The sequence below is a fragment of the Gorilla gorilla genome, chromosome 11 (genome assembly GCF_029281585.2).
Source record: "Gorilla gorilla gorilla isolate KB3781 chromosome 11, NHGRI_mGorGor1-v2.1_pri, whole genome shotgun sequence".
NCBI lineage: Eukaryota > Metazoa > Chordata > Mammalia > Primates > Hominidae > Gorilla > Gorilla gorilla.
In genome coordinates, this window is record NC_073235.2 from 69,602,266 (window position 1) to 69,615,587 (window position 13,322).

At 36.5% G+C, this 13,322-nt stretch overlaps 1 protein-coding gene across 2 annotated transcripts in view; it reads left to right on the top strand.

Annotated features, from left to right (window-relative positions):
• XIRP2 (xin actin binding repeat containing 2) overlaps nt 1–13,322 on the top strand; it is a 349,635-nt gene that overhangs the window by 218,558 nt on the left and 117,755 nt on the right. For both annotated transcript variants that reach the window (XM_055380256.1, XM_055380257.2), the window contains exon 2: nt 7,497–7,650. In XM_055380256.1, coding sequence (XP_055236231.1) covers nt 7,497–7,650 — 154 coding nt within the window. The remainder of the gene's footprint in view (nt 1–7,496; nt 7,651–13,322) is intronic.

Sequence of the window (13,322 nt, forward strand, 5' to 3'; positions counted from 1 at the left end):
CGCAACACAGGTCTGAACCGTGTGCGTCCACTTACATGCAAGATTTTTTCAATAAGTAGTCAACCCTCCATATTCACAGGTTCCGTATCTGCAACAAAACATGCACGGGAAATATAGTGTTGGCGAGCTGGGAAACCCGTGAATATGGAAAGCTGACTTCATATCTACACATTCCACAGGGCTCACTATGAGACTTGAACGTGTACGGGTTTTGGTATCCGGGGCGGTCCTGGAGCCAATCCCCTCTTGGATATTGAGAGGCAACTGTATGATCTGTTTTTCACACAGCTGACGGATATATCTATCTAAAGTACAAATCTAATCCCGCCACCCCCACTTAATTCACTTGCAAGAGTTCTTGTTACCTACAGGATCAAATTCAGGAAGCTTTCTCTGACCACATCTCCCCAGAATCCTCCATCTGTGTGTCCAGGACACCTATATTTCTTTATTATCACACTCTTTTTTGTTACAATACTCACTTGATGTATCTTTCCCTGCCATTACACTATGAGTTTCTTGAGGACCCAACTTGCATCTTAATCATTTTCGTAGTTATGGTGCCTAAAACATTTCTTGAGATAGATTAATTATTCAAAAATACTTTGAATGAATGAAAGATGAGTATAGAATATAATGATTGAAGGGGCTTCCTGGAGGAGACTGCACTGAGTTAGGTCATGAGGGAAGAAATATTTTTAATACATAGTGGGAGGAGGTACAGTCTTCCAGGAAAGGACTTCTGAAAAAAAAAATAATAGAAGTTCAAAGACCAGATGGGACAGTAACACAGCAGAATTCATATAAGGTTTCTTCTCTGGTCTTTTATATTTTGGTAATTTTCCTTTATTTTGTTCTTCTCTTTATGTCTGTGTAAAACTTCTTTATGCTTCTATTAATATTTTTATTTCTCTAAAGGTAAGAACCCACTGAGTCTGGGAGTGTACACGAGCTAGCTCAGCATTTTAACTGTAGACAAATCTAAATATTTTCTTTTTATCATTTTATATTTTCCTGGGGACCTCTTCACTCACGGATCCACACTGAGAGGAAAATATATAAAGCAGTAGGGCAACCTGCTTTCTTTTCAAATGCCTGGTAAGATGTTCTTACTATTTTAGGGGACTCTACAGCTCCATGTCTCTTGTGAAATAGACATTGAGTTGTATTAAAGACTTGGCATTTTTCATTCTCACATCTTAAAAAATATCTTATCTTCTAAGATTATAATTATACATATGTTAAAGCAATAAATATATATAAGTAAGAAAGAAAAATTATCCTGTAATCCCAGCACTTTGGGAGGCCGAGGCAAGTGGATCACCTGAGGTTGGGAGTTCGAGAACAGCCTGAACAACATGGAGAAACCCTGTCCCACTGAAAATATAAAATTAGGCAAGCGTGGTGGTGCATGCCTGTAATCCCAGCTACTCAGGAAGCTGAGGCAAGAGAATCACTTGAACCTGGGAGGCAGAGGTTGTGGTGAGCTGGGATCGCGCCATTGCACTCCAGCCTGAGCAAGAGTGAAAAACTCAGTCTCAAAAAAAAAAAAAAAAAGAAAAGAAAAATTATCTTGCTCTCTTTCAAGTTTGTTTCCCTTATTTTCAATTGCTTTCCTCGTTTTGAGGAGTCATAAAACTAGTAAAGATAATAGACCTCACTGAGAGATTTTACTTATTTACATATTATTTAAGCCAGAGACTCCACCAGTACCTCTGGAACTGCCTCTCCATAATCAGCAATGACTTCTCTACCCTCCACCTCTTCTCCAAATACTTCTGTCACCTTCTTGCTTTAACAGAAACATGGCCCTCCCCTGAAATCACCAGTGTCCCTGAATTGTCTCCATGTACGTGGAGACCATTCTTCCTAATCACTCCTCTCCTACTTTTTCTTTAAAAAAAAACCCTGCTCATCTGAGACTCATTCAGTCAGCTGCACCTTCCCCACCAACCACCAACCATCATGACTGTTATTTATTAAATTCAATGGTTTCCCTCGTTTACAAGGACATTGATACACAACTTACAGCTTTTCTCTGCCTTCAAGTCCTTCCATTTTCCTGGGACACCATCACGGCCTCTGAGTTCCTAGGTTTCCTCCTATTTAATAACTTTCCCCCTACCCTAGCTTTCATTTTTTGGTCACAGCTGGATCCTAACAAGTTACCCTACTCCCTACAAACTAAAGCAAACATCTCAGTGGCCCCAGTCACCACTGTTTCCAATTTGCTTTGCCAAGTATTCACACTAAAAGGGTTCTTTAGTTTCACCAAGATCTCCAGTCTGCCGACCCTTTGTCTGTCTTCCAGTTTACCCTTTCTTTTCTTTCTTTCCTTTTAATCCAACTTACATTACACAGTGTATCATTTCAATCGCTCTCTTAGATCTCTTGGTGGCGACCTAAATTTCCTGTACCTGGTCTCAGCCTGCCCTAACCCCACTCTGCAATAGAAATTTTATTTATATTTTTCCTCACAAAACCGCTCCCTGGCTGAAGTCAGCTATATACTTTCTCATTGCCCAAACTAGAACTATGGAGAATTTTCTGACTTAGTAAGTAACTATGTAACTTAACAGGCCCTATTGGTAGCCCCGCAGAGTTAATATTACCAACTTCAAATGGGCCCCCAGTGCTGCACTGCCACAGTCATCTTTAGTCATCTCTCTTCCTCCATTCCCCCCATCAATTAAGGTAAACTTTCTTCATTCTCTTCAGATACCCCTATGGTCATTAGACTTTGCATCATAACAGAGAAAATAGATAACTTCTGCCTGGGTTCTTATCTTCAAGGTACCAAGCTTGCAAATCACTTATATCTACATTAATTTGACCCTCCTTCCCCTCATTGAGAGCAGGAATGCTTTCTGTTATGCTACCTTCGGGCTATATTTCTATCCATGCTTTGGGTTCCATCCTCTTGCCCTTCTCAGGAATTTTCCTTCACTGATTGTTCTTGCTCTCTTCTATATAGTCAGCATCTCTTTCTCATTAAATCATTTGAGTTAGCTTTTCAATATATGCAAAACTCTTCCTTTAAAACAAACAAAACACATCTCTCTCAAGTTACTGCTCTATTCCTCCCATCCACATTAACATTGAAATGTTCAGTAAGTGAGCTCCATTCACCATCTCCCAGTCACTCTCTCACCCACTTCAAATTGCCTTCCAACCTTTGTACTTCCAAGGAAGCAATTTTGCTCAACTGTTGACATCCATGTTGCTCAACTCAAAAGATATATTTAAGTCCTCTTCAAATTAATACTTTCAATACAAGTTCAATATTGTTAAAGATGTTCTTTCCTTCTGATTTTTCTCCTCTGCCATCCATTTAATGTTGGCATTTTTCAAGGCTTGGTTCTGGACTCACTCTCCATCACACTTTATATACTCTCCCCCTAAGCAAGTTCATTCAAGCCTGTTGTTTCAATTACCACGGAAGGCAGATGACTTAAATTAGTTGTTCAGTTTGGACCTCTCCTCTAAGCTCCAGGGCTACACATCCAACTGCCTTTTGGACATCTTGCTACCCAACTCACGATCTATCATCTCCCTCAAACCAGCTTTTATCTGATATTTTGACATCATTTAATAGCTTCACAATCCATTTTGTTGTGCATGCCATCGAGAAAAATTAAATTATCTCCCATTCTCACTCCCTCTCTCTCTCATTCTCTCTCTCCCCTCCTCTCTCTATCTTTCTCAAACTTCTGATTCAGTCCATGACCAAGCTTTGAAAGTTTTATCTCCTAAATGGCTTTCAACTTGGTTCACTTCTGGCCATCTCCATCATCATTCTTTCTTTAAGATCATCATCACTTGCCTGCCGTACTGGTATACTAACTGCTCTTTCCACATGTATTGTAACCTTCTACTCTAACCCAGTCTGGAGTAGTGGCTCTTTACCAGCAGTGACTTTGCTCCCTACATGAGATTTTGCAATGTGCGAACACACTTTTAATAGTTATGACTCCAGAGCTAGGGACAAATGCTCCTGGCATCTAGTGGGTAGAGACCAGGAAGGCTGCCAAACATCCTACCTGCACAGAATAAGGCTCTAATAACAAAGAATTATCTGGTTCAAAATATTAACAGTGACAAGATTTAGAAATCCTGTTCTGGAGTTAGACTGCGCTTTTCACATGGCAGACCTGATTATGTCATGTGTGCATGTGTATACACACACACACACACACTTAAAAACATTCAGTAACTTCCCATTGAGCTAAGACAAAGCAAATATGGTGCTGCAGGCCTTTGTGATCTGCTCCCGGCCTGCCTCTGCAGGCCATCCAGCACCACGTGTTTCCTTTCAGCCTCCCTGCTCCCACCTACTCTATCCTCTGTCCTCCCTCCCAGTCCAGGACATTTGCACGTATTGTCTTCACCTGGAAAGCTCTTCACGTAGTTAAGCCCCATTCATTCTTCAAATATCAGCTGAAGGTCGTTTCCCCGGGAGAGCCCTATACAGGGCTCTCTCTCACTGAGTTAATTCCCCCATTAAGACACTCAGCATTAGAGTTGCATGTTTAATACTGACTCCTGGGCTTCGTTACTATTTGCCTCCTTCACTAGACTGGAAGCCACAAAAGGTGAAAAATATTTCTTTATTTTATTTTAAATAAAATTATACCACCAGTAGTTGGTTGTTGAACATTAGGTGTTCAATGACTAAATCTCTTCCAAGAACATTTGAGAAAACTTAGTCCTAGAAATGGCAAGTGACTTAATCAAGGCCACAAAGCTAATTAGTAGCCAAGGGAGGGCTTGAATCCAACTTTCTTATTGTGAAATGCTGCATTTGTTCCTTCTAAACTGGTATTGTACACATTTGTTTAAGCTTGTAGATTTTTACTCAAAGTAAATCTTTTGTGGAAGCACAGTGTATAAAACAGATTTCGAGAGATTAAAGCAGATCACTGCTTTGATTGGAGACAGCTCAATTCAGCTTCATCCAAGAAGCTCTTTTACATCTCTACACAGCTGCCTCCTTACCCCTTGCCAGGCCCTGAAGAGCTTGCCTCAGAATGACTTTGATGTGATGACTAGGGCTTGAAAATAGGTCCACTACATTCACATGTGGATTGTTCCTTACTGCCTCCGTACAAGATGCACTCTTGATACTTGTGAATTCCAAAATGAGAATACCAATATAGTATAAGTTAATGTCATCACCAGCTGAAATTTAATCAAATCACATTTCCATGTAGGTATATGAAACAGAAATTATTCCTTAATATCATCAGTCTGAGTCCATGGACCATGTTCAGTATTCCACCTTTTACCAAAACATAAATTTTCCTAACAAAAATCACAACTTTGTAGGCATCTGCACCTTCTATTTATCTCATCTTGTTTTTGCCAATGCTAGCAGTTGGATTAAATTGCTGAAACAAAACAAGCAAACATACTGCATTCATGTCATAGCAGTCACCTTCCAGGACAGTGGAGAGGACACCAGAATGAACTGAGATAAGGATGTTATACTCGTGCCACATGTCATGGCATGTCTGACACTGTGTCTCAACAGCACGATACCTCACTACAAGTTATGAACATATGGATTTTTTGTAATAGTTGGAAACACATGTTAAAGGGAATGCCCTGAAAAAAATGACAAGTTCTTTTTCTCTATTTTTCTCCAGCAATTGTTTTTAGCTTCAGTTAAAGTTCACTCTAATGAAGACAGCATACATCATATATTTTGGGAGTGTCCAAAGATGATATGATTACCAGATACCAATATTTCTAGTGATTTTATATATGTGTGTATATATGTGTATATACACACATTTGTAATAAATGTATGTACACACATATACATAGTGAATATATTCATATGTATGAATATATACTCATGTATATGCATGTGTATATGTATATTATATATTTGTGTGAATATATATCTTCATATATACTTGTTATGTACATGTGATATATGTATATATATATTTACGTGTGTGTATATATTATATATAAATTGAAAAGCTTTTCTTTTCTAACCATAGCAAAGACATAGAAAATGTACCTACTCTAAGAATGTTTCAAAGCTTTTAGCTGTCTCTCAAACTTGACTCACTCATGTCTGTGTACTTAAGAGGTAACAAAAGTGAAAAACAATTACTGACATCATCATCTGAATGGCTGCTTAGAGAAATACAATAGTGCCTTCTTATCCATGGGGGTCATGTTACAAGGCCCTTAGTGGATGCCTAAAACCACATATAGTACCGAACCCTACATGTACTCTGTCTTTTCCTAAATATATGTATACCTATAATAAAGCTTAACTTTTAAATTCAGCACAGTAAGAGATTCACAACAATAACTCGTAATAAAATAGACTAACTAAAACACTATGCTGTAATAAAAGTTAAATAAGAGTGATTTGACCACAAGCACTGCAATACTATGATAGTCCATCTGATAACCAAGACGGCTTCTAAGTGAATCACGGTGGGTAGTATGGACAAACAAACTGATGATTCACGTCCTGGGCAGATGAAGTGATCCTCAGATCAGCATGCAATTTAAAATTTATGAATGGTTTATTTCTGGAATTTTTCATTTCGTATTGTGGACTGCAGGTAAATAAAACTGCAGAAACCAAAACTACAGTTACAGGGAAGACTACTGTGTGACCTCCCGTATGAAAATCTTTAACTTATGTGTAGCTGTTGAAAACATTTTCAACATATTACTTGACATATTTAAAACTAGACTTTTGCTTCTTGAACTGTTTTGAGTCATTTACTTACTTTTTGCAATGTTTTTATTCAAAATATTTAGTCTACTTGCCTGGTTTGTTTTATTTGATTACATTACTTGGCCTATACAATAAGGAATCTGTATATTCCTTATTGGCCTATACAACAAGGAATGCTAGACTTTCTATGTTGGAAATATCCTTTATACTTCCTTTCTTTGGGAATCTTTTATCTCTTCACCTTTAAATTACTATCTAAAGAAGTAATTTCATAATCTTTATGAATCGAAAAACTGTACTCACTGTATGCTGGCTGAATGGGCTTGTAATTTGGGAACTCTATAATTGCTAAGGTTATCATTACAGGGTGAACATGACATTAAACTCATTTCCTTCTGTCTTCAGCATATAATGTTTTTACATTGCTATTTTTTGAAAGTCCCTCATCAACATTTCTCAGGCCTAGAAAGTTGCATCCATTAACATGTATTATGTTGTATTGTGACCCTTATTTCCACTCTCTCTCTTTTATGAGAGAAAAAAACACACGCATATGAAAGGAAGGCTAATTCAGAAGTGGAACCAGTGGCAGAAAAGTAAACTAAGCATTCAGATATATGTTTGCAGTTCTTGGCAAAGTTATCAAAATTTTACCCGAAGCATATTGAAAACATCCCTCATGACAGAAACACCCTCCCTCTTTCATTCCTGCCTTCTAACCCCCCTAAAAAAACACATCTGTTTCCTACTGATAGCTTTTAACATACAACCCTTTAATGTCTTCTAACAGGAAGTGGAAATTGAGCGAAGTTTGTGCTCGCCAGCTTTTAAGAGTCACCCTGGGAGCCAGCTGGAGGATTCTGTGAAAGATTCAGACAAGAAAAGCAAGGAAACATCTTTTGACAAGATGGCACCTGAGAGTGGTCACAGCCGCATCTTTGAAGGTTAGCATAACATTTTGATATGCTTTCTTGACATCATACCTTTTACAACATGAGTGGTTAATAAATAAAATATATGAGGGGTTTGTTTAAAAATTAGTAAGGAAAATAATGACTGCATATAGTTTAGGAAATACAATTTAGGAAAAATAGAGGTGTTTATAAATGCTTCTATCCTTATATTTTAATTAGATTTTTAAAACTAAATAGAATATATTTTAATTGACTATAAACCAGTACAACAAGCATTTTCAGTATTAGAGGTTTGAAACAATGCAATTGACCATAATCTGACTTTTCCTTTTGTGAAAATAAAAGGAAAACATACTTGTCTTTCTGTCTGTAGGTAACAAAAGAATAAACTAGGAGTAACTATCAGTAGCAAAATAAAAAAATAAATAAGATGCCTTAAGTGTCTCCTTTTCAGACAATTAAACTAAACTTGCATAATGAATTTGGAATACAAAGTGACACAAGAGTGTTACATCTTAGACAGAACCTCATAAATTTGATTAATGCTTCACAAATATCATTAAAAAGTTAATAGCTCGTATGTTAGAAATCACACTATTAATATTATTTTCAACAATGACAGATATGAAAAATATAAATAATTTATTGGAAAATACAGATCTTATCATTTCTGATTAGGCACATTCTGGATTTTTCCTCTTTAGCCAAATAATGTCTATTGTAGTATTTGTGGTGTTTGTTAAAGATCATAATTAGTACAAATTTTAAGATATCGTTTGGAATATTTGTAGCAAACTGTCAAGTCACCAGTCCATGTGAGCAATGTGGAAAGTCTTTGGAATATTACAGTTCACAATTTGGGAAAGCAAATGGTACTCTGCTTTAAAACTTTGTTATTGAAAGTGCTGTTTGCAAATCAGCACGTCAGCATCACCTGGAGGCTTATTAGAAATGCAGAACCTTCGGCCTCACATCAGTGCTACTAAATCAGAATCTGCATTGTAACAGGATCCTCAAATGATTCATGTGCACATTAAAGTTTGAGAAGCTGTACACTGTGACGGAACAGACTGATCTTCAGGGGAATTTACATGTGGTTCAGCCCATTCTGATTCCGTTTGGTTTAAGGATGTAATTTGGAGTGGGAGGCAGGTGTAGGAACAGTCAAGGGGAGTTTGCTAATGATGGACTGGGCATGGATTTCTAAATACATGTAAATTGAGATTTCAATCTCTTTTTCACTTTCAATTCATTTTGGTATGCCCAATTAATATCCTAATATGATTAGTATCAGTCTTGAGGAATTTACTCCACATATTTCTGGCCTGTGATTAAACTTTATGTGCACTTGGCTGAATGCAAAAGAATTAGATTAGCAGAGGCCAAGGAAAAAGAAGCTGTAAGGAATGATTTATATTCTGATGATGCTTGCCTGTTGAGAGCTTAGCATAGGGAGGCAAAAATGAGTTTGGCAAACTGATCGAAGTTACATGAGATAATTAACTCCACTCATCACATCTTACTTCTCCTCATCTGTGTTTTCTTTGATTTCCATGCAAAGGTTTTCAAAGGCCTCTTTATGTTAAAAGCTTAGAAAAAGTATTCTGGAGTGTAACCACTATTTACTGTCAAGATACGACTGAAATTTAAAAGTAACCTCAAATACACATTTCCAGGTACATTGACAATAACAAGAAGTAAACTTCCAAACACAAGGTGGGAAAATTGCATCTGCAAGGTGGATGAACATAGCAGCACTTTTAATTTCATTTTATCTGTATATTGCACAAGAACTCTAATTCCTACGTTGCAATACATTTAAAAGAAACAAAATTCTTTCATTATGGGATCCTTTTCGTTCTTTCATGGGGCCCCAAATTTCTATCTCTGTTGGGACAAGAATAAATTATTTTAATACTTAATTTAGTTAACTTGGACAGCATGCAAGTTAAACTGGACAAAACCTACAAACCAAGAGCATTTTGATATTGCTGTTTTGCTGTAAAGATTTATTTTATTCCAAAAAGATAAACACATGTTTCTAAATAAAGTGTGATAACTGAAAGATTTCAGAGTTTATACAATTATATGAGTGACTGTGACAGCCTTATACATTAAACATCTTAACTAGCCGTAAGAGTTTCATATTGAGGCAGTATTTATTTGTAGTAATATGAAAAACAGTAGATTTTACAAATTACACTAATAATAGATAATTTAAGTGCAGCTACCTAATATCCTGCATATTTAAAATTTAGTAAACAGTGTGAATTGATAACTCCATTCCAGGACTGAGGACTAGCAATGCCTGTCAGTTTAGTACCACTCCAATATCCTCAATGGCAGGACCAGAACAGCACAGAAAGGTGCTATGATTTTCCCCAGCCTCTCTTTTTATGCCTGATGATACACTCCCAGGTTCCCAGTTTGTGGACAATTGCTCTCACCACGTCTATTTTATTTGCTCCTTTTCCTCACTTATGTATTGGTGCCAAATAAACCACAGTGCTCCCGTGTGCATGCTGGTGCATTCCATTCACATTTTCTTGGAGATACACTCTAACAGTTTTTAAAATGATTCTAGGAAGACTTAGACCATATGTCATTAAATGTCAAGCATAGCAAATCCGTAATTTGACAAATGTGGGTAATTTGATAATAGATGGGATATGAAAGAAAACAAATCAATCAGTGTAAATGATTTGATTAATTGTATTATACTAATATAAAAATCTGATTTGTTGGGCTGGGCACGGTGACTCATGCCTGTAATCCCAGCATTTTTGGAGGCCAAGGCGGGCGAATCACCTAGGGTCAGGAGTTTGAGACCAGCCCTGACCAACGTGGTGAAACCCCATCTCTACTAAAAATACAAAAATTAGCTGGGCATGATAGTGGGTGCCTGTAATCTCAGCTACTCTGGAGGCTGAGGCAGGAGAATCACTTGAACCTGGCAGGTGGAGGCTTCAGTGAGCCGAGATGGCGCCACTGCACTCCAGGCTGGGCAACAGAGCGAGACTCCGTCTCAAAAAATATATATGTATACATATATATACATACGTATATATGCATACATACACATACGTATATATGCATACATATACATACGTATATATGCATACATACACATACGTATATATGCATACATACACATACGTATATATGCATACATATACATACGTATATATGCATACATATATGCATATATATGCATACATATACATACGTATATATACATATATATACATACGTATATATACATACATATATATGCATATATACACATACATATATATATGATTTGTTGAATTTCTTATAGATATTTTAAGACCAGCAAGTTAGAAAGTGAATACTGGAAGTCTTAGGTACTGGTGTTTGATCTACATGTATGTAGAATTGAAAAATCTACTCTTCCTGCTGAAAAACTCTAGATCGAGGAATGCTTCAAATATCAGAATTGAATGGGTCATGTTCATCAAATTTATATGACTTGGGGTTTTTTAATATGACAATTGCCTGCCCTTCACTGTTATTCTCTAACTCATAATTTTAATTTTAATCTTCGAAGTCATCAACATGTAAAATGTCAAAAGATAAGATATATATTCAAAGTCACTTTTTCAAGGCTTTTGCAATAAACCTTGGAAATTACCTGCTGTATTTCTCTTTTTATTCTGCTCCATTAAAACTAAATTCATTCTTTATTCTTATAATGGCCATTCATCTCCTCTGACGGGTTTTACAAGACAAACTGAGACTTCTGTTCTTTCAGTTTTCTACTGCTCTTTATGTGAGGGGATCCTTCCAGTCATTAATGTTTCTAAAATACTGTAGTATGTATATGTATTTGTGTGATTGTCATTTACATATCTTATTTTTTGTTTTAAATCAGACATTTTAGAGTAATGATGTCCAATAGAAACTTCTGTGATAATGATAATAGAAGTGTCCTATATCTGTGCGGTCCAATATGGTAACCACTAGTCACATGTAGCTATTATGCAATTAAAAAGTAGCTAGTGCAACTGACCAACATAATTGCTAATTTCATTGAATTTTAAGTAATGTATATGTAAATCATCATGATATTGGAAGCTGACATTTGTCCAATGAGCTGTCTACCATTTTCATAAGAGTTGATCCAGATGCTAATTATTCATTTTAAGTGACCTGCCAATTTATCTTTATTAAAATGTATGTGGATAAGGAGAAAGAGAATTCATGTCGGCAAAATAGATAAAAGGCAAATAGCAATAATTCACATATTAAAAACTTGTCTTCGAGAACTAAGGATGATCTCCTCTCTTTAGTATTTTCTAGGATAAAATTAAGAAAAATATAATTTCAACTGTGTTCCCTTTTCAATGTCCTGATAAAGCAATAGTTTTATCATAGAAACAGAAATACTACTGTGAGGCTTTGCATTCTTTTTTCCGTAACATCTTTTCTAGAGCTTAATTGTCTTGGAAATATGAATCCCCTCAGGTCAGAAGCAAACCTTTGTCTAAATACCTAAGATTAACAAAGTTAAATGAAATGGTGCAACAGGCTACTTTAAAATTAACAGCACCATTTCTTTAATAAAACAGGGCTTCTTTGGAAAGTTCTGAGTAAATCAGACATTTAGTCACAGAGTAGTTCCAGCTAACACCATCGACACCATTTGTTTTGCTCTGCCTGCACTGTCCCCTCTAGCGAGACTCAGAGGACAGGCTTTTAGAACTGGTCTCCGGATACACGATGGTGGACCCAGGACTCCCAGCACCGGTTTCTGCTTCCGGACTTGCTTCCCTACCTACTGTACCTTATTTCATGCCCCAAATAATGTTATTTTAGTTCATATAGAAGACATTTCATTAGGAAAAATACTGTCAGTGGATCACCATGTAAAACAATTCTGTGGTGATAGCCTTTGTAAAATAAAGAATCCATTTTTTATATCAGTGATCATCTCTAATTGATCTGCTTACCTAATTAAGTGTTTCTCTTTCTTAAAGTCAGGTCCACCTGCAGATTTTTGATGACTCCCACATGTTCCTTTTAGTCACTATTACAGTCAGTGAGTCAAAACACATTCCAGAGTTAAGTCATGGCCCAGTAAGAAGGGGCAGCTGGGAGTTTGCTATTCTGAGGCATATGTAATGAAAGGTCTATTCATGAGGTCGTTCACGTGGTAACTATAAATCAGCACCTTGGAATGCTGGAAAATTTCCAAAATCCCAGGAACTCATTTTGAGCTTGCACATGGTCATATTTAATTTTAAAACATGAGGCCATTGAAGAAAGATAACAACAAATTTAAGTATACCTTTAAAAAAATCATTCATTCACTTTACTACCCTGAAATTGGAAAAAACTAAATATTATTTTTAATATTCTGATTGTAGAATGACAGAAATGTGTACATATTTCTACCAAATATTTCTGATGTGCTGTTTTCATTTGCCCATTCATCTGTTCATTCATCAAACAAATATGTATTGAGTGCCTATTTGTGGCAGGTACTATTCTAGGTGCTTGGAGACATCAATGAATGAAAGACAAAAAGAAAAAGAAAAAATCCTGCCCATGGAGCATATTTTCTAACAGGAGATCATACATTGGATGAAAAAATAAGAAGTAAATGATATATCAGAAGACAGCAAGTGCTATAGAAAACATAGGCCAGGATAGAGGGAATGGTGCATGATGGAAATTCCTAA